General features: G+C 47.3%; 1 protein-coding gene across 1 annotated transcript in view; it reads right to left on the reverse strand.

Moving 5' to 3' along the window:
• Window positions 1-3,653: 3,653 nt before the first annotated feature.
• CXCL16 (C-X-C motif chemokine ligand 16) overlaps window positions 3,654-22,682 on the reverse strand; it is a 122,578-nt gene continuing 103,549 nt past the window's right edge. The window contains exons 5-6 of the mRNA XM_078669380.1: window positions 6,920-7,069; window positions 3,654-6,132 (exon numbers count right to left, since the gene is read on the reverse strand). Of these exons, the coding sequence (XP_078525506.1) occupies window positions 6,044-6,132; window positions 6,920-7,069 (239 nt within the window). The 3' untranslated portion in view covers window positions 3,654-6,043. The remainder of the gene's footprint in view (window positions 6,133-6,919; window positions 7,070-22,682) is intronic.

A 22,682-nucleotide genomic window follows, 5' to 3' on the forward strand; every position in this document is an offset into this window, starting at 1 on the left:
GGAAGAGAAGGTAGTAGTTGTGGTTGTACTAAAGATTTTTGATGACAGGATTGTTCTAATTTTAGGTTGCCATTTCTTTCTAGAGAATAATTCGGCATTTCATAATAAATTCTGAATCACTGCTTCCTCTTTTCGATGTTGTTAGAGCTTTGAGAATGTAGCTGCAGAATTTGGCTAATTTCATACAGAGTGATAGTTTATTTATCATCTTTAGAACCGCTAAAAGAGATTGGAAATTTTCAAAAGCTACTCTTATTAGGTGGTTAAAGACAGTCATCTCTTTAGCCTAGGCAAACGTTCTAGGGTCAATCCAGGTTCAACCAACAAGCAGTATAGCTCCTTCTTGGGTAGACTGAGCAGGTGTTTATATTGTGAGCATTTTCAGAGCTGCCATTTGGACACTGCCACTTGGACATGTCCTTCTACTTTTATATCTTATTATATATTGAGGGACAGATTTGACAAAAAGTAAGCAGCGCAGCAAGTGACCTTGCTGTGCTGCATGACAGAGAAAGGGCGGAAAAGCGTGATATTTAAGGCAATCTTGTGCACTCCTGCTTTTCCCCTGCGCTGGCACCCTTTTTGCTGCCTGACACCAATTCAAGCACACCATGGTGCAATGGCGCTTGCTTTGCGTGCAGGACTGTTTTTGTGCAGGAAGAGACACCTACACAAAAAGAAAAAAAGGAAGATGTGAGAAAACACAAAAATCTACAAACCCAGACCAAAGAAATCATTGAGAACTCCAATGATGTCTCGTAAGACATGACATCTTTCCAGTACTGGTACCCGGTCCTTCAATAACAGCATGCACAGGTAGTCTCTCAAGTTCTACCTCCGGGTTATTGGTAGAAGAACACAAGTCCCGATCTATCCCAGAAGGTCGGTTGGAGACAGTTGGGATTTCTCCAAATTATAAAAAACAACTAAGTCTTGGAGGGAATGAATCACCCCCATCCTGGTATCCTTTGCCCTATGCACATATGAAGGAGAACAAATCAGTAAGTTGTCCATAGGGAGATGTACTCGGATGCCCTGACTGTGATGCAGGAAAGATAAGTGAGCCAAACCCTTTGTACGTATACTCAGCATTTTTTAGACCAAATAGGAGAACCTGAAACTGTCAGCGTTGTTCCCCTACTGTAAACCTGAGGAATCGTTAATGGGCCATTCCAACTGATACTTGCAGGTAAGCGTCCTGTAGGTCGATCTTCATCAAGAAATTCCCCTTCGATAGCAAGGAAATTTCCTGTTGAAGCGATTTCATCCTTAAATGACAGGTGGAATATATCTGTTGAGTGACTTGAGATCTATTATCTTTCTGTATTGTCTTGAGGCTTTCTAAACCAAAGCAACTATGGAATACCATCCCAGTGGCACCTCCTTTGCAGGGAACGACTGGATAACTCTCTTCTTCAATAATGAAAGAACACTGTCCTGCAAGACCTGCTTTTAGGCAGAATCTTTGAGCCAAAGATTCAGAGCAAAATGAGAATGCGGAAGGGTTGAATAAACGTTCATCATGTACCCCTAAGAAATCACCACCAGTACCCATTTGTCGGCAGCTGAGGACCTCCACTGGTGCAGGAACTAAAGAAGACAACTTGAATCTTTCTCCATCCTGGCATAGATTTCCTCAGCCCCCGAGATGTGACAAGAAGAATGGTTACTCTGAGCATGTGTTGGTTGAAAATTAGACCTGTTTAAAAAAAAGTCCTGCTTTATATGTATGTTTCTCTGATGGTATGCCAAGAGGTGTTTTGTTGCTGAAAGGACTTATGCAGAGCCTCTTTTCCAAAAGGTTTTCCATGAACTAGCATTTTTAATCAACAGTTCTTTTGAACGCCTTCTGCTTAGCATGCTCTCAGAAGAAGAGGCTGATGGGCAGCCTCCACACCCCCATAAGCCATTGCTGGCACCCTCAAGTTATCAAAAACAACATCAGATTGGAATTTAGCCTGACTCTCTATGTGCTTCAACAGCTGTGAACATTTTCCCCTTTTGGGATGTTTGTAGCGAGGGTTTGAAAATTCTTAACCAAGAACTCTGAAGCACAGACCACATACATTTCAGACATCATCAACAAGCTCAACCCAGCAGGTCACATCTCCAGTTCCAGAGAATACAACCTACCCATAAGCTGTGGATCAGAGACCCTTCCTGTGCCTGTTCAACACTCCCTGTGTTGCTGGAATGACATAAACCTTTGGAAAGGCAGGCCTCTGAAACCATTTTCTGCCTGTCCTGGGTTGTTCCTCTGAAGCTGGTTACTATAGGTTGGAAGACAGGCATTAAATCACAAGCCTTAAATCTTCCTCTTGTATGTATTTTCTCCTGGGAGAAGCAGGATTGCCAGGAACACATACACCCTCTTTATCAGAAACAGATGAAGCCCAGGAGGAGCATAAAGAAGGAGAGGCGACAGAAAATTGAGAGTTGTCAGGAACATCTGGAGATTGACACAGTCTTCTGTGCCTGTCATAGGCCACTCATAGACAAAGTAGTCTCCTCTCAGCCATAGGAGACTTCTGCAACCTCCACCTAGAATCTCTTCTCTGGCCTTGGATAGAATCTTCAGCAGGAGAGGATGGAAGGGCAAGGTTGCTCGTATGAGAATGGTTGCCCATCTTCATCCGCAGGAGCTCCAAAGAGTGAGAAACAGCATGATTAGTCGTCCTTAAAAAGGGATGTCTAGATGCTTGGAAAATAGATCGAAATCCACGTAAAATCCATCCATTCAGTTATAGCACTGGAAAACCTGGGCAACACTCATAACTAAAAATATATATTCAAATAAATATATTACCATTAGTACAGAAATAAGGTATGAAAACACCCTGCTATAAAACATCCTCACAGAGGCATATGTGTCTGGAGCCTATCTGTATATAAAGACACCTCCTTGCTACTTCTTTGACCTCACCACTATATTAAAGGTACGTCTGGGTAAGTAGTTATGCTGGTGAAGATAGAAATTATACATGGGAGAAAGTATCCCCTGCAGTACAGTATACAGATATTACAAGTCGCTGAGGGGTTCTGTTACCATATAGAGGAACAGGAATGAAGGGTGTGTTCCTTTATATAGTCATGGAACTCTGAGGTGACTTGCACATCCTTTTAACATAGAGCAGATGGTACTGTGCCCTACAATACATGATCACACCATCACCCTCCCACAAACTGCTTACATCTTTGGTGCCCTGCTCCTTCGTATGAAAGAGATAATATGGTTGCAGACACCAAGAAAGAAAGCAGAATCTGTAGTATGCAACTAAACACATCAAAAAGCAGTTAGTAATTTAGTTAGAATCAGTTCAATGTAAATAACAATAAAACAGGACTGTTCAAAATGAGCAGTAACATGCAGAGAGATTATTTCTGTCCTGTAATGAACAATGTGGAAAAAAAGTTGCTAGAAATGTCCTTTCTGTTGATCATTGGTCAGTTCAGTCATCATAAATGTTTAAACTGCAGCTGTAAAGATGCTCCATGACCTGCCTTCCACCTTAGCTGCTGGCTCAGGCAGCGGACATTATGATGTCTTAAATGAACTGTAATAAGTTATTACAGTAGAGCAGCAACATCATTTTCTTATTACAGTTGACTAGAAACACCAGAACTTAATAACAATGAGGAAATTAGAGACAGGCTTTTATATTGGGATTGTAGGCTTCTGTGTATTTTATTCTCATCTTGATGATGTAGTGGAAGAGAAATTATTATGAGTTGATGTTATTGAAATAGCGCTACACCACCAGCATTACACAATACATTCAGAACCTTTTAACATTTTATAAAGACAGGACACAAAGATCCACAATTGCTTCACTCATGCAAATGCTAAATTAATGTGTATTATTATTGATGAACTTTTCTGGTACTCAAATCTCACCAGAGCAGCTAATTCTCAGTCAATTTGCAGTAATCTACGTCACTGAAAAAGAAACTAAATTACCTTGGGCTGAAATGCTTGTTCCCCTATTTCATGAAAATACACAGCAGGGAACACAAAGGAAAGAAGGAGGTGATTGCAAAACACCTGAAGTTAAACTCTGTGGTGGTTCTTGCAGTAACTGCTATAACTGATCCTGTGTTTAACTTCAAACCTCCCTGGAATGCGTGGTACGGTCTGCTCCCTGCCCTTCCTTCCAGTCCAAGTAAGGTCAGACACAAACAGAAACAAGCAATGCGTTCAGGAAGAGTTGTCAACAGTGAGGAGTAATGACATATGCAGATAAAAGGACTGACATTTTCAATCTGATACACCAGTAAGAAATAAAACACATGCAGTTCAGAAGTGAGAAGTTAATCTGCCATGACTATTGACTGAATGCAGATGTGCTTCTTTCTCTTCTTTCTTGACCTCCACTTTTGTGTCTTCTTTGAAGTGACCAAGCATCAAGCTTGGCAAATTCTAGGATGTGGATGTGTGGTAAGATGGAGATGGCACTGCCCCAGTATGCCAGATCCTAGCTGTGCTACTGAGAGTACTCTTTGGGAGAGGGGTCATTTATATCTAAGGGCTAAAAGAATTATGGGACACTTAGTTTCAGGGTGGAGAGCAGAGACATTGCATCTTCCTCTACAGGTGTTGCATTTACCGCAGTGAGTGTTGCACTCTTAGTTCAATGGCAGTTTGTTCATGGAGTGGGTACCAATGATCTCGAAGATATCTTGTGGCACGTGGTGTGCTCTTAATGCCAGGATGAGGCGGACTCCTGACCTCATGGAGAGCCAGAGACTGCTACTACTTTCAGAGAAGGGAGATGCTTGGCATTTATCGATCCAGAGGACAGGCATACTCTTAGTTCCCAATATGGCTGATAAAGGAGCGTGGGCGTGTTTACCACCCACACCGGGTGCAGCCAGGAATGATCATACTGGTTTGCAACTGACCAGATTATTCAGTCACTCCCTTTGACCAGCAAGGCAGCAATGGAACCTAAGATCCTCTCAAAAAGATTAACCAGAACACTGGACTCAGGCCTTTAAAGTGAGAGAAATAGGTCATCTCAGATAAGTTCAATGTAGATTAAGTTTCATGACACCAATGTACTTCATGTCTGATTCATAGATTTCTAAAGAGAAATCTAGTTTTGATGAGCACAGTTACAAGTATTCACCACGTATTATGTTAAATTAGCAGTATAAGTATATTCTTGTACCATAGCAGTGAGTGAACACACTAGGGAAGGCCCCCTGCAGCACTATATACAAACGAGAAGCTATGGGCTCATTCAACAGGAAAAGCAACAAATGGTCCACAGTGTTGTTGACAAATGCCACTGACTCCCCTGCGACCTTTTGAGACACTCCAGAACACTATTTACACAAGAGGGTCTTTGAGAATGCAACTCAATGGATATTCCTATCAAGTTTATGCTATGCTCTTTAGGGTCAATTCATCCTCATCTTGGATAATGCACACAACTTTTCGCCCACTGAGATTATATGGGAAATGTCATCGTGGTTTGTGAATAGCAAGTAGACTTGGGCTGAGATGAGTTAACAACACGATATGCTGCACTGGCCAGTCCAGCCACGAGTCCCGGGCAGAGGTGGACTCCGTTGCACAGTCTGGAGCAGTGATGGATCCAACAGTGTAATAAACAGTCCGGCTGTCGATTCTGAAGCAAGGCTGGACAAAACTGTATAGGTTTATACCTTTGGCGGGCCTAGAAATTCAGTTTCATCCAGTGTGGGGTCATACTGTATAAATCAGCAAAGAGGTGATCTTCCCCAGCCGCTGTCTAATGTAACAGGAGTCTCAATTCAGGCTGCCTCATGGAGAGCCTGGTGCAGTGGGGAGCATGCTCGGGCCATCTTCTTGTAGTTTGATGTAATCAAGAGCTCACATGAACAACATACTTAATATGTCTGTAACTGTGGTGAGGCGACTCAGGCCATCTTCTTGTAGTCTTGCGTAATAAGGAGCATTGCTGGGACGCATTCGCAAAACTGGACAAGGCTTTCATGTGTTCTGTAGCAAGCTTTTTTCTAGCTGCGCAGTAGATATCACAGGGCGTGCTGTGTTACTCTGTTAGATGACTTGATTCCCAGAGAAAGATTCATCTATTGTGGAGTTTGTCTCCGGATTCTGCTCCACTTGCTCATATTTCTTCTGATTGGCTGAAACACAGAAGAAGGGTTTGAGACATAAATGAGTAAGACTGTACCAAGCTTCACATCTAGCTCTCTCACTTCCACCTCTACAACCTTGGCGCTAGGAATACATCTCTGTAAATAGTGGTATCTGAACCTCATTCTGAGGATTCTCTTCCTTTGCTCCTGCCCTCAGAATTCCTACCTATTGCTGTTGCCATAGCCCTCAGGATCTATCTCCACATTTGTAGCTCAGATGATCCACATCTACACTCCTTGCTCGAAGGATTTATATACACATACCCTTATTTTCATGATCTACTCCAAAAGCCCTAGCTTCCAGCATTTATCGATTTATGCAGCCATAGCCCTAAGAATCAACCTTCATAACCATAGTATTCAGGTCCCATACCTATCGCCAAAGCTCAAAGAATTTATCTCTACAACCCTAGCTCTATAAAGAGAGAGAGAAAGTGAAAGAGCGAAAAAGAGAGAAAGAAAGAGAGAGAGAGAGAGAAAGAGAGAGATGCCATTTTCACTTTACAGATGGGAGAAATCCCCACATGCGTCACCCATGGACTAGTGGCAGACCTCAGTGCCACCTCTACCTCTCAGTCAGAATAGTATAGATTTCAAGGTCACGTCTATGGAAGGGCAGTTCCAGACTTTAATGTTAACACTGAGCTAGCACCATGGTAAAGGTCAAGCTCACTCCCAGGACAGTGGCTAAGTATGACTCTATAGTTATTCCTGATGAGTATTGGTGGGGCTCCGCCAAAGGTATCAACTTGTAGACCTAGAAGGGAGATCTTACCTTTTCTCCTGCAGATTAGGTAGGTGACCACAATGACGAGCACAAAGACCACAGCAAGCAGTGAGAGCACAGCTACCGTCAAATGCTTCATTTTATCTGTTTCCGGTGCTGGTGTTGAGTTCTTCAGTTCATCTTTAAGTCCTCCACCTTCTATCAATATAAAAAATATAGTAATGAAGCATTCAACTATCAAAAACTCCATCTACATTTGCTATTTTTGGTCATCAATTAGCAAATTGCAAGACTTTAGCTGTGTGGATTTATTGTTCCATTGGGCCAAACAACAAACACTGCATGTATGTGAATTGTCTTTTAAATAAGTATTTAAGTCCCACCTACTGATCCTGCCCACTGTTCCTACCCCAGACCATTCACTGCTAGTCAGCTTCTCTTGTACCTTGGATACAATTCAGCTTTTCTCTTCTGTCACTCTTCCATACTTTCAGCATCACAAGACAGTACCAGTTAGTTCACTGTAAGTGACATTTCTAGAGACAGCAGTTACTTGCCGAGCCAATGTCAGGCCACAAAATAAATAAAACAATTCTATATAAAGTACCTCTATGAGATAAGGAATTTAACCCCTTGCATGCTCGTGACGGAACCATTCCGTCACGAGCCACGGTGGTGCTGTGCTGGTGACGGAATGGTTCTGTCACGGCCCGGCCGCCGCGGCGCTGATTTTGCCCCTGCGCGGCGCGTTCTATTGAGCGGGCGGGGTCGTGACAGAACCATTCTGTCACAAGCACAGCGCCACCGTGGCTCGTGATAGAGTGGTTCTGTCCCGAGCATGGCGGCGCTGCGCGCCCCCCCCCCTCCCTCCTAGCGCCGCAGCGGAATTACCGCCGCGGTCAAGGGGTTAATGCACAAGGCTTCATTGTACTTTGAAATTAGTCCCTCATGCATGGCAAGGCAAGCACTCCAATGGATATAGATTGGTATACCAAACAGCAAGTAGCACGTGTTGGGGGAGTTATACTCCTCTAGGTGGAACCAAAGCCCATATTGGTTATGCTTAAAGAATTGGCAACAATAGGTAATTGAAACAGCTCTACTTTCATGCCAGACCTAAGAAAGTCAAGACTGAGATAATAATAAAGTATACTATTCCCTATTTAAACAACACTTTATTGCAGTGGTGGAAATGTAAATATGGACAACAAGTTGGGCATTCAACATTCCATCCCTCTATTTCCCCTCTGAAAGGCAGAAGTTCATCAAGTTCACCTATTATGAAAATCATTATGAATGTGTTTAGTGATTATAACGCTGGTAGCTAATTAAGTGTATTAAACTTAAAGTATAATTTGAGCATTGGCCAGATTCTCTATGCTGGTATTAGGAAGGGTTAAACTGTTGTAGTCTGCCTCTTTATGTAACCTTATGACATCAACATTTCCCTGGTTGTTAGGAGTCTTCTGGTGGTTGAGGCTCTGCTGGCTGTCTGTAAAGATCTCCTGTGCGTGTAGTATAAACATTTGAAAGTACTGTTGTCTGTGTGTGTTTACAACTACAAGTTGGCACCGACCAGCACATCTGATAGCAAAGGGAGGTGGATCACAACGAAACTGGCAAAAGACAATACAGAATTTTACAGGTCTAATATTTATGCCCCTAATAGGGATGACACAGACTTCTGGGAAGATCTAAGCAAGCAAATTGATACAATTGATACAATCCCAGACACTGCTATGCACATATTAGCGGGTCGATTATAACCTACCCATGGACCCGGCTTTAGATAGGGATTCACGTTGTCCTTTCCGTACCAACAACTCTCACACAGCCCTTATAAAACTTTGCACACACTTCAATTTAATAGGACACCTGGAGGCTTCAAAATCCCACTGGGAGGGAGGTTACCTTCGATTCATCCCCACATAACTCCTACTCACGCATTGACTACGTACTTATTTTTGGTAACACCATTGCCAAGATTGAACAAACCTTGATCGAACCAAGGGTGATCTCAGACCACTCATGCATCAGCTTGTCTATAACTGACCCGAAGCCTTTTAAAAAACAATCTCTCTGGAGACTTAATAATGAAGTCTTAGAAAAAGAGTCACATAGACAAATCATTGAACCTAGAGTCTAATAAAAAAGGTGACACCTCAGACCTCACAAGATGGGAGGCATTAAAAAGCACCATAAGAGAGTGCATTAAAATCAGAATAGGGACTCCAATAACGATCTTGAAAAAATAGAAAAAGAGATTGCTATACTAGAAGATAAACATGGATTATCCAGCGACTCCTCAGTCTTGAGCGAAATAGTGAAAAATAAATACGAGTATAATAAAATAGTAAGAGACAGGGCAGGGATATGGATAAACAAACAAAAAAGCATTAGGCTTTGTGAACCCAACAAGGCAGGGAAGAGCTTAGCATCATACTTAACATTCAAACTGCAGAAGAACACGATTAACAACCTAATAGGCCAAAAAGGTTTAGCACACTCTGACCCTAATAAAGTTGCTGACATTTTTTAGAATTTTTATAGTACTCTATATAGTAAGAACCAGGATCTTGACAGCACAAACATAAAGGACTATCTCAATAAATGTATTCTGCCTACCCTCTCGGAACAAGAAAAATTGAAATTAACAGCCCAATTTCCACTCTAGAACTCAAAGACACGATAAAGTCCCTAAAAATTGGGCAGGCCCCGGGCCCTGATGGGTTTAATGCTAAATTTTACAAGTGCTTCTCCTCGGCACTGCTTCTCCCACTTCTAAACTTGTTCAACAAATTTAGTGACTCTGGTCAGACTATTGGAACACCAGCAGAAACTATCATAGCAGTTATCCCCAAAGAAGGGAAAGACCCATCACTCCATAAAAACTATAGACCGACATCTTTAATTAATTTAGACTGCAAAATGTATGCAATGATCCTCGCTAAACGCCTCCAAAGATTTTTACCCAAACTCATTCACCCTTCACAAGTAGGTTTTTAAAAAAACAGACTTTCTCGTGATAATACTCGTATTCTAGCACATGTCCTTGAGAAAGCCAAACTTACTGACTCGCCAACAGTTGCTATCACTTTGGATGCCAAAAAGGCTTTCGACAAAGTTGATTGGACCTACTTGAAAGCAACTTTGGATAAATTTAATTTGGGTGAGAATTTTACGCGTATGGTTATGGTTCTTTATTCAAACCCCTCAGCCAGGGTCAGAGCGGAAGGGTGCCTCTCATCTTCCTTTAAATTAGAACAGGGAACTAGGCAAGGCAGCCCTCTCTCCTCCACTCTATTCCTCCCTGCAATTAAATTAAACCCTTCAACATAGGAACAATAAACAGATCACAGGGATACGTTTCAACAACTGCAAGGTGAAAATAACTGTTTACGCGGATGACGTTTTAGTTGTTTCCGAGAATGCGGAAGCTGCTATCCCTGCACTTATGTCCTCAATAAAGGAATTTACTGCAGTATCAGGTTATAAATTGAATAAGGACAAGACTGAAGTAAAAATCCTGAACAACCGTGGCAGGAAAGAAATTATTGGCAACTCGGGTCTCTTTTGGCAACCTAACTGCTTCAAATATCTTGGTTTAGACTTCGAGAGATCTGATCACCACTCTTCAGACCAATGAAAATGCTCTATTCAAGAAAATCTCTTCATTATTAGATGGTTGGTCACCAAAATTTTTATCTTGGTGGGGTAGAGCTGAGACATTAAAAATGATGATTACTCCTCTTGTTAACTATCTAGCCAGCATGCTACCAATTACGCTTTCAAATGATTTCCTGAATATGATCTATAAGCTTTTTAACACGTTCCTTTGGCAAGGTAAGAGACCCAGAATATCTATGAAAAAACGTCAATTGCTCAAAGATAAAGGTGGCCTGGGTATTCCGAACTTTAGGAACTATCAAACCGCGTTTCTATATAAACAGGGATCTAACTAGCTACTCCCCCAGGAGGACTGTACCCCAGTCTGGTTGGACATAGAAAGATCAATCATCAACATTATGCCTTTGCCTACTCTCCTCACTATGGATATATCTTCCATACCCAACTTAAAATATATTTTGCTTAGCACTAAAAGAGCCCTTTTATGTCTGGAACACTTCTCCGCACTAAAAACTAACAAATCCAACTTGACCTCTCTCTGGCACAACCCGAACCTGAAGGTTAATGGAGAGATGCTCCATTGGGAACATTGCTTCAAAAGCAGCATAAATCTAGTCAAAGATCTTTTACAGGGACCCTCCCCCTACCTTTCTCCGAGCTTCAGTCTCGACACGGAATACACCTGATAGATTTTTTTTACAAATTCCTAAAACTAAAATCACTCCTCACATTGCGCTCTATTAAGTCTTCCGATCCTTCGATTCGCTCAAAGATGCTTCAGCTACTAAAGTCAGGTCACACCGTCTCTAAAGTTTACAAACTCCTATCCCATAAGCCTCGCAAATCTCACAGGAAATAAGAAGTAAAATGGGAATCCGAGACTAACTCTAGCAATATCCCATTCGACTAGGAGAGGATTAAAATATTGTATAAAATCTCCTAATATTATCGCAAACCAAGCTCATGTTAATAAATAGGTCATATTGGACCCCTGAGAAGATCTTTAAACTTAATCTCAGCGAAAGCCCTACATGCTGGAATTGTAAATCTCATGTTGGTAATCTCGCCCACATGCTCTTCCAATGCCCTATCTTACAAACATATTGGGTTAGATCTACAAATGTATATACAATACTTTCAACATTGTCCCCCCAAGGGAATTTTCCTATATCCTACTAGGTGCTCTGGACCCTAAAATCAAAGATGTGAATGACCAATGCTTATTAGATCTCATGCTTACTTTAGCCTGTAAAATTGTTCTGAAAAAGTGGAAAAATTCCAAAGAAGTCTCCTTTAGCATGTGGCAAGAATGGTTATCCTTCCTCAGAGGAGCCAACAACGTTACACTTCACGCCCCTCCCTGGCGCAAACCACAGAGGAAGCTTTGGAAATCCTTTGAAGCCTTTTCCTCCTCATACGACCCTCCATTAAAATTGACTCACACTCTCCACAAGGTAAGGCTTATCAAACGTTATATCCTCTGTGCTACTCCTGCAATGTATTGTACTTTCTACTATTACTACTGTGTAAGTGTACTTGCATGACACCCCTGTACTGCATCGTATTTTACACTATTAATCGGGTTTAACTGTGCTCGATTGTCCACCTGTATGTCATTACAGCTTCACTGCTACTCCCATGGTAAGGCACTTGAGTAATCTGTTGTTTGGTTGTTTGTCTTTCTATTTACTTTATATTTCTTATTGTATGTATTATTATCTTTGTGTTTTTCATTATTTGCTTATTTGTTCATTTTTTGAAAACTCAATAAAAATGATTTGAAATCAAAAGAAGTAAAAAAAAAAACAACTACCAGTTGGCACCGACCAGCAGCTTCCAGATCATGCTCACACAGGAGGAAAAGGAACCTCACATGCAGAGAGATATTAACACTGATTCATCACCAATATGCTGACGCAGATTGGTGGATTTTCTGGTGGGAGTGCACTTTTAATCATCCTTGCAAAGACGATCATCTGCCATAATTTAGTGCTCCAATCGCCACCAAAGAGTGCAAGGAGCTCAAAAGGTGTTGCCAACCTGACTGTGTGCCACCTGCTAGAGCGCTCCGTTGTCTACAAGCCGGACGATACGGACATATGCTGGCTACGTCGGAGCGTCTAACCTCCTATATGTGACCTTGGCAGCTCTGCATCAAAGACTGTGGTTATCAGACTGATCACCGCAGTTGTTCCTCCTCAACGTGCGTGAGACCTCTGCTAGCTGTAACCCCACCCTCCATTGTTTTTCGTCCAAACAAAGGAAGGATGAGCTCCAATCTGATCTTATTGTAGCTTGCATCGTCTTCTTCTGGCCAATATTATAAGCGCAGTGTATACTTGTATGTATCAGCATCATAACTGTAGCTACCAACTTTCTGTACACTGTACATTTCAGTGTTTCAACCAATTTGGAATAGAACCAGGCCATGCTCCAACCTCCATTGTCTTTCACCCAATCCTGGTCCACCCTCAACTGAATGAGTGGAGTGGTTTGAAAATTATTAAGTGGTTTTGAATAATCAAGTGTTCCGTTAAAACAGAAAGTAAATCGTGATAAAAAGCAGTGGCGTCTGGTGACATTTGAAAGTGGTGAGACCTAAAAGTTGGTTAAAAGTGTTACGTCGCAAGCATGCAAAACTCACAAACCCAACCAACCGAAAGGGTGTTTGGGGGGTTCCTCTGCACAATGACACATTGATTAGTTCAACGGAACCGGTGTGATGATAAGGAGCTGGAGAGCAGCCTGTGACCAGGGGGTTAACTTTGCCTCATTATCATACCTGAGTGGACGCAACAGTCTCTTGCATTTTGTATGCTGCGTACGCACATGAGGACTTTTCAGACTTCTAAATCTAGTTTGACCTAAATATGTGCTTCCCACCTCTCTTGATGACTCTCTTTTATAAACCACCAATCAGGTCCGCCCTGTAGTAACTGCTAGTTGCAGGCGGGTTGACTGGCTGTGCGACAGGGAGACATGCTATGCATGAAGGAAACAAAAGCCTGCCTCCCATAATTTGTGGCCCGAGAAGAACGAGTTTCTAATCTGCATTTAAGTTCCTGTGAAGGCAGGGGGCAGCTGCATTCCTCAAGAGCATTCCTCTCTAAGCGCACACTGCGTACTGCTATTTTCGAATCATAAATCTTCTTGTTTATTGTAAGAGACAGGTTAAGCTTGATCTTAATCCTGCTGCCATACAAACACACAATTTTATTTATTTTTATTTTACAGAGTTTTATATAGCGCGAACTTGACCCGAATCGGGTATCAGAGCGCTTTACATGAGCACCAGTTGCATTACATGAGGACACATTCATTTTTGTTATGCACGGGGAGATTACGTGATTTGTCCAGAATCACAAGATGTTCAGCGTCATTGCCGAGACTCAAACCCAGTTCCCTAGATTCGAGGTCCACGCCCTAGCTGTTAGGCCAACTCCTCGCTTAACCTCTCATTTTTGGGTGCCTCAGGTCACGGTGAAACCAAGCGCAGGGTTCCACATATGGATTGCACAGTTATTTATGCTCATTTCCAGGAATATAGGACAAACATTAAAGCAACTCAAATACTCACATGAGAGCGATCAATGACTGAGTGGATAGGAAGTTATTGGCTCTGACTACTAATAAAGCAGAGCCCATGTTGATAGGCTTTTGTGCTATCCTGGCAAAGCTCATAACATACACAGCATACGCTCCTCAAGAGAGAACTATGCACATCAACTCAAAAGTGGCAGAGGGGCATGGCCAGGGCAGTGGAGGTAGATAGGGTGCACCTACCTGTCCCACCATCCTGGCTTACTATTGCTAATGCATTTCTAAAGTTCTTTACAGCCCTCATCTGCCCTGGAAGTGCTGGAAGCAGTGGCAAAAAGATGGTGGGTAAATTGCACTGTGGTGGTACTTAAGGGAAAGGCTGTGTTAAAGCATAGTCAGCATTACATTGAAAATAAATACCCCAGAATTCCACAGTAATCACGAAGCTCGAGCGATAGAAAGTGCTGCTCGGATTCAAGAGGATCTTTGCTGAGAAATCACTGTAGTCAAAGGCGGAGAATTTTGGCACGTGTGCGCAGGGTACGAGAAAATCTTGCACATGTGTTGTTATTCATTAAGATAATCTCATAGACAAAATGTGCTTGAGCTGGAAACTTGATTTCACATTTTTCATAATAAATGGAAAGAATGTGGAGGGACCGACTAATGCTCTCATCAGTACAAATATGTATACAAGCAGCACACAAGGCGAACCAGTTTGAGAAAATAATAATAATAGCATTTGTGGATCGCAACAGCTACCTCAAGCAGAGGTGTCCCGCCGGAAGGTAAAAGGTAACAAGCATTGGCATAGCCAATAGGTCTTGCTTTTGGACCTTATAAGTATTTAGTTATGCAGCATAATATCCTTGGTGCAACAACATCAACTGTTGCATGGCTAAACACTTATAAGGTCCCAAAGGCAAGACCTATTGGCTATGGCAAGGCACTGTGTAATGGCTTGTAACAAAAGTATTGAGTGCAGGAGTAAGGAAGGCCATGCAATGGCCTGTAACAAAAGCATTGGAGGGATATAGGCACTGTGTGATAGAAGCAGTGTGTGCCGGAATAAAGAACGCACCGTGTGATGGGCTGTAACAAAGCAGTGTGTGGAGGGACAAGGAATACGCTATGTGATAGAAGCATTGAGTGCAGTAATAAAGAAGGGGCATGTGTGATGGCTTGCAAGCACGCAAGTGGTAACAAGCACTCGAGTGGTGCGTGCGTGCGCGCGCAGCCTGCTCGGCCCAAGCAGAATGAGAAGAACAAGTACGCAAGTGGTGCGTGCATGCGCGCGCATCCTGTTCTTTTTTGAAGCACATACTCGTGTTTGTGGCACACCGCTGCGCACTCCCGCAAGCTGTATGCCGCCATAAGCACGAGTATGTGCTTGGAAAAAGAGCTGCACGATGGATAAAGGTCTCTGATGTAGTGCATGCGCATTGCGAGGCGAGACCTAATAAAAGCACTAAGCGCTGTTCGAGCCTCTGCGCCAGCTCTAGTAGCTGAGCACCAGCCACAGGGAGCGTGAGGATGTGTGTGTGAGGCACCAGCAAACCCGAAGGCCTTAGAAGTTGTGTCATAGACGAGTCTGTGTGTGCCACTTCTGCTGTTTTACATCCCAAGGAGGATTTCTTCTTGGTTCCATTATTTCGCCATTGTAGGAGGGGAGAAGCCCTCTGGCAGCAGTGGTGCCGAGGGCAAAGGCTGACTAAGGGTCCTGCTAGAAACCGTAGAGACCCTCATGCTGTAGTCACGTTTATGCCAGCCCTTAGTCTAGGCACTCAGTGCTCTCCAGTAGACATCAGAGGTCTAGTTTCCAAGGTATTTCCTCCTCAACTGCATAAAGTTTAAAACTTCCTAATATTCAAGCATGTCAGATAGATTTTTTTTTATAAGACACAAACAGCGAGTTTTCTAAGAATACTGCTCGCAGACTTAAAAACACCCAAAAAAAGCTGTCTTGCAAAAAAAAAAAAAAATCAATATAGAAAATGTCAGCGGCAAGCAACCTGGGCACTTGTGGGACACCCCCGCGCCGCACGGCCACCAGCTGCTGCGTGTGCCCCTTCGCTGTGCCCTCTGCCTCGCTGCCTGCCTCGCTGCCGGCTGACCCTGCTGTCGTTTGCTCTGTTGTGTTTTGACATCCATTTGTGCTTGTTTTTATTTTTCTTAGCTTCGGCCCGTGTCAAGCGTCTTTGACTGTCATTTGTGCTTGTTTTTATCTTTCTTTGTTTTTTCCCGTGTTAAGTGTTTTTGACTGTAATTTGTGCCTGTTTTCTTAGTTTCTGGCCGTCCTCCGTCCTGTTTCCCGCCTCCCTCGCCGCCCCCCGCTTCCCGCCACCACCGCCGACCCCGCCCCTTTTTTCCTTCTGTTCCCTCCCCGCTCCCGCCTCCCAGCTGCTCCGCCCACCCGCGCACTTGGCCTTAAATGGCGACCGTGCGACACAGGTGAGTGTGACCCACTTGTGGGACACCCCCGCGCCGCACGGCCACCAGCTGCTGCGTGTGCCCCTTCGCTGTGCCCTCTGCCTCGCTGCCTGCCTCACTGCCGGCTGACCCTGCTGTCGTTTGCTCTGTTGTGTTTTGACATCCATTTGTGCTTGTTTTTATTTTTCTTAGCTTCGGCCCGTGTCAAGCGTCTTTGACTGTCATTTGTGCTTGTTTTTATCTTTCTTTGTTTTTTCCCGTGTTAAGCGTTTTTGACTGTAATTTGTGCCTGTTTTCTTAGTTTCTGGCCGTCCTCCGTCCTGTTTCCCGCCTCCCTCGCCGCCCCCCGCTTCCCGCCACCACCGCCGACCCCGCCCCTTTTTTCCTTCTGTTCCCTCCCCGCTCCCGCCTCCCAGCTGCTCCGCCCACCCGCACACTTGGCCTTAAATGGCGACCGTGCGACACAGGTGAGTGTGACCCACTTGTGGGACACCCCCGCGCGGCACGGCCACCAGCTGCTGCGTGTGCCCCTTCGCTGTGCCCTCTGCCTCGCTGCCTGCCTCGCTGCCGGCTGACCCTGCTGTCGTTTGCTCTGTTGTGTTTTGACATCCATTTGTGCTTGTTTTTATTTTTCTTAGCTTCGGCCCGTGTCAAGCGTCTTTGACTGTCATTTGTGCTTGTTTTTATCTTTCTTTGTTTTTTCCCGTGTTAAGCGTTTTTGACTGTAATTTGTGCTTGTTTTCTTAGTTTCTGGCCGTCCTCCGTCCTGTTTCCCGCCTCCCTCGCCGCACCCCGCTTCCCGCCACCACCGCCGACCCCGCCCCTTTTTTCCTTCTGTTCCCTCCCCGCTCCCGCCTCCCAGCTGCTCCGCCCACCCGCGCACTTGGCCTTAAATGGCGACCGTGCGACACAGGTGAGTGTGACCCACTTGTGGGACACCCCCGCGCCGCACGGCCACCAGCTGCTGCGTGTGCCCCTTCGCTGTGCCCTCTGCCTCGCTGCCTGCCTCGCTGCCGGCTGACCCTGCTGTCGTTTGCTCTGTTGTGTTTTGACATCCATTTGTGCTTGTTTTTATTTTTCTTAGCTTCGGCCCGTGTCAAGCGTCTTTGACTGTCATTTGTGCTTGTTTTTATCTTTCTTTGTTTTTTCCCGTGTTAAGCGTTTTTGACTGTAATTTGTGCCTGTTTTCTTAGTTTCTGGCCGTCCTCCGTCCTGTTTCCCGCCTCCCTCGCCGCCCCCCGCTTCCCGCCACCACCGCCGACCCCGCCCCTTTTTTCCTTCTGTTCCCTCCCCGCTCCCGCCTCCCAGCTGCTCCGCCCACCCGCGCACTTGGCCTTAAATGGCGACCGTGCGACACAGGTGAGTGTGACCCACTTGTGGGACACCCCCGCGCCGCACGGCCACCAGCTGCTGCGTGTGCCCCTTCGCTGTGCCCTCTGCCTCGCTGCCTGCCTCGCTGCCGGCTGACCCTGCTGTCGTTTGCTCTGTTGTGTTTTGACATCCATTTGTGCTTGTTTTAATTTTTCTTAGCTTCGGCCCGTGTCAAGCGTCTTTGACTGTCATTTGTGCTTGTTTTTATCTTTCTTTGTTTTTTCCCGTGTTAAGCGTTTTTGACTGTAATTTGTGCCTGTTTTCTTAGTTTCTGGCCGTCCTCCGTCCTGTTTCCCGCCTCCCTCGCCGCCCCCCGCTTCCCGCCACCACCGCCGACCCCGCCCCTTTTTTCCTTCTGTTCCCTCCCCGCTCCCGCCTCCCAGCTGCTCCGCCCACCCGCGCACTTGGCCTTAAATGGCGACCGTGCGACACAGGTGAGTGTGACCCACTTGTGGGACACCCCCGCGCCGCACGGCCACCAGCTGCTGCGTGTGCCCCTTCGCTGTGCCCTCTGCCTCGCTGCCTGCCTCGCTGCCGGCTGACCCTGCTGTCGTTTGCTCTGTTGTGTTTTGACATCCATTTGTGCTTGTTTTTATTTTTCTTAGCTTCGGCCCGTGTCAAGCGTCTTTGACTGTCATTTGTGCTTGTTTTTATCTTTCTTTGTTTTTTCCCGTGTTAAGCGTTTTTGACTGTAATTTGTGCCTGTTTTCTTAGTTTCTGGCCGTCCTCCGTCCTGTTTCCCGCCTCCCTCGCCGCCCCCCACTTCCCGCCACCACCGCCGACCCCGCCCCTTTTTTCCTTCTGTTCCCTCCCCGCTCCCGCCTCCCAGCTGCTCCGCCCACCTGCGCACTTGGCCTTAAATGGCGACCGTGCGACACAGGTGAGTGTGACCCACTTAGGGGACACCCCCGCGCCGCACGGCCACCAGCTGCTGCGTGTGCCCCTTCGCTGTGCCCTCTGCCTCGCTGCCTGCCTCGCTGCCGGCTGACCCTGCTGTCGTTTGCTCTGTTGTGTTTTGACATCCATTTGTGCTTGTTTTTATTTTTCTTAGCTTCGGCCCGTGTCAAGCGTCTTTGACTGTCATTTGTGCTTGTTTTTATCTTTCTTTGTTTTTTCCTGTGTTAAGCGTTTTTGACTGTAATTTGTGCCTGTTTTCTTAGTTTCTGGCCGTCCTCCGTCCTGTTTCCCGCCTCCCTCGCCGCCCCCCGCTTCCCTCCACCACCGCCGACCCCGCCCCTTTTTTCCTTCTGTTCCCTCCCCGCTCCCACCTCCCAGCTGCTCCGCCCACCCGCGCACTTGGCCTTAAATGGCGACCGTGCGACACAGGTGAGTGTGACCCACTTGTGGGACACCCCCGCGCCGCACGGCCACCAGCTGCTGCGTGTGCCCCTTCGCTGTGCCCTCTGCCTCGCTGCCTGCCTCGCTGCCGGCTGACCCTGCTGTCGTTTGCTCTGTTGTGTTTTGACATCCATTTGTGCTTGTTTTTATTTTTCTTAGCTTCGGCCCGTGTCAAGCGTCTTTGACTGTCATTTGTGCTTGTTTTTATCTTTCTTTGTTTTTTCCCGTGTTAAGCGTTTTTGACTGTAATTTGTGCCTGTTTTCTTAGTTTCTGGCCGTCCTCCGTCCTGTTTCCCGCCTCCCTCGCCGCCCCCGCTTCCCGCCACCACCGCCGACCCCGCCCCTTTTTTCCTTCTGTTCCCTCCCCGCTCCCGCCTCCCAGCTGCTCCGCCCACCCGCGCACTTGGCCTTATATGGCGACCGTGCGACACAGGTGAGTGTGACCCACTTGTGGGACACCCCCGCGCCGTACGGCCACCAGCTGCTGCGTGTGCCCCTTCGCTGTGCCCTCTGCCTCGCTTCCTGCCTCGCTGCCGGCTGACCCTGCTGTCGTTTGCTCTGTTGTGTTTTGACATCCATTTGTGCTTGTTTTTATTTTTCTTAGCTTCGGCCCGTGTCAAGCGTCTTTGACTGTCATTTGTGCTTGTTTTTATCTTTCTTTGTTTTTTCCCGTGTTAAGCGTTTTTGACTGTAATTTGTGCCTGTTTTCTTAGTTTCTGGCCGTCCTCCGTCCTGTTTCCCGCCTCCCTCGCCGCCCCCCGCCACCACCGCCGACCCCGCCCCTTTTTTCCTTCTGTTCCCTCCCCGCTCCCGCCTCCCAGCTGCTCCGCCCACCCGCGCACTTGGCCTTAAATGGCGACCGTGCGACACAGGTGAGTGTGACCCACTTGTGGGACACCCCCGCGCCGCACGGCCACCAGCTGCTGCGTGTGCCCCTTCGCTGTGCCCTCTGCCTCGCTGCCTGCCTCGCTGCCGGCTGACCCTGCTGTCGTTTGCTCTGTTGTGTTTTGACATCCATTTGTGCTTGTTTTTATTTTTCTTAGCTTCGGCCCGTGTCAAGCGTCTTTGACTGTCATTTGTGCTTGTTTTTATCTTTCTTTGTTTTTTCCCGTGTTAAGCGTTTTTGACTGTAATTTGTGCCTGTTTTCTTAGTTTCTGGCCGTCCTCCGTCCTGTTTCCCGCCTCCCTCGCCGCCCCCCGCTTCCCGCCACCACCGCCGACCCCGCCCCTTTTTTCCTTCTGTTCCCTCCCCGCTCCCGCCTCCCAGCTGCTCCGCCCACCCGCGCACTTCGCCTTAAATGGCGACCGTGCGAACGCGCAGCGGGCGCGCCAAAGGTAAGCCCGTCTGCGCCCGTCCGCGCCTGGACCGCGCCCAGTGCCAGGCCCCCTGGCCCCCACCGACGGAAGCCGACCCGACGAACCTACACCGCCGCCGATCTCATCGCACTCAACACCGGCCGCATCCCAGGATGTCATCGAGCCGCCCAAAAGCACACCTACGGACCCTTCAGCTGCCACGCCTGCAAGTTCACCTGCATCCGGACCTTCCCTGCACCCGCCAAGCCGAACACCAGCAGCAACCACCTCAAGTGCATCCTGCTCAACACCCGCTCCGTCCACAGACACGCCGTAGAACTCTGGAACCTCCTCGACACCACCGCCCCTGACGTTGCCTTCCTCACCGAGACCTGGATGAACGCCTCCTCAGCCCCAGACATCGCCATCGCCATCCCAGAGGGCTACAAGATCATCCGGAGGGACCGCACCGCCAACCAGACGGGAGGAGGCATCGCCATCATCCACAGAGACACCATCCGCATCACGACCAACACCGACGACACCCTAACCACCGCTGAACACCTGCACTTCCAGATCCACACCAACCCGAACACCACCCTCAGAGGCACCCTGATCTACCGACCCCCGGGGCCACGCACACGATTCAGCGAGGACATCGCCGACTTCGTCAGCCCGCATGCCCTCCCCTCCGCCGACTACATCCTCCTGGGGGACCTCAACTTCCACCTGGAGAACAACAGCGACCGCAACACCATCAGCCTGCTCGACAACCTCGCCAACCTCGGACTCAAGCAGCTGGTGTCCACCCCCACCCACCTCGCCGGACACACACTCGACGCCGTCTTCTCATCCAGCAAAGACGTCACCTTCAGCCACGCAACAGGACTCCACTGGACGGACCACAGCTGCGTCCACTTCACCTTCAGAAGAACGACGATCCACCACCACCAGCAACAGGTTGCCCGAAGAAGCTGGAACAAGATCACAGCCGACCAGCTCACCGCTTCCCTGAGCCAGCACCCTCCCGCCAGCTCAGCGAACCCCAGCCAGGCCGCCGACAACCTCACGAAGTGGATCAACAACTGCACGGACGAACTCGCCCCTCTGAGAACCCCACCCAGCAGACCCTGCAGCAGAAAAACACCATGGTTCACCGACGAACTCAAGAGCTCCAAGAAGAACTGTCGAGCCCTCGAGAAAGTCTGGAGAAGGGAACCAACTACGGACAACATGACCACCCTCAAGCTCGCCACCCGGAAACACCACCAACTGATTCGCGCAACCAAGAAAAATACATACAAGGACCGACTGGACAACAACGCACACAACTGCAAGGAAATCTTCAACATCGTGAAAGAGCTGTCCAACCCCAACGCCGGAAACAATGACATCACCCCGTCGCAAGACCTCTGCAACTCCCTCGCGTCCTACTTCCACAACAAGATCACGGACATACACAACAGCTTCAGCAACCAACCAACGCAAGCCACAGCCGCAACAACGCCACCCACCACCACCCTCCGCGCCTGGACTCCGATCAGCACCGAAGACACCATCCGCACAATGAACTCCATCCACTCCGGATCTCCGACTGACCCCTGCCCTCACCACGTCTTCAACAAGGCCGACGCTGTCATCGCACCCCACCTGCGGGACATCATCAACACCTCCTTCGACACCGCCACCTTCCCTGAGAGCTGGAAGCACGCCGAACTCAGCGCTCTTCTCAAGAAACCCACAGCAGACCCCACCGACCTCAAGAACTACCGTCCCATCTCGCTCCTCCCGTTCCCGGCCAAAGTCATCGAGAAGACCGTCAACAAACAGCTGGCCGCCTTCCTCGAGACGAATGGATCCCTCGACCCCTCACAGTCGGGCTTCCGAGAGAACCACAGCACCGAGACCGCCCTCATCGCTGCCACCGATGACATTCGAACTCTGATGGACAACGGAGAAACAGCGGCCCTCATCCTCCTGGACCTCTCCGCGGCTTTCGACACTGTCTGCCACCGCACCCTAGTACAGCGCCTCGGCAACATCGGAATCCAGGACAAGGCACTGGAATGGATCACCTCCTTCCTCGACGGAAGAACACAGAGAGTCCGCCTACCACCGTACAAGTCAGAGGCCACCAAAGTCATCTGCGGCGTCCCTCAAGGATCCTCACTGAGCCCCACCCTCTTCAACGTCTACATGAGCCCCCTCG

The sequence above is a fragment of the Lissotriton helveticus genome, chromosome 12 (genome assembly GCF_964261635.1).
Source record: "Lissotriton helveticus chromosome 12, aLisHel1.1, whole genome shotgun sequence".
Taxonomy (NCBI): domain Eukaryota; kingdom Metazoa; phylum Chordata; class Amphibia; order Caudata; family Salamandridae; genus Lissotriton; species Lissotriton helveticus.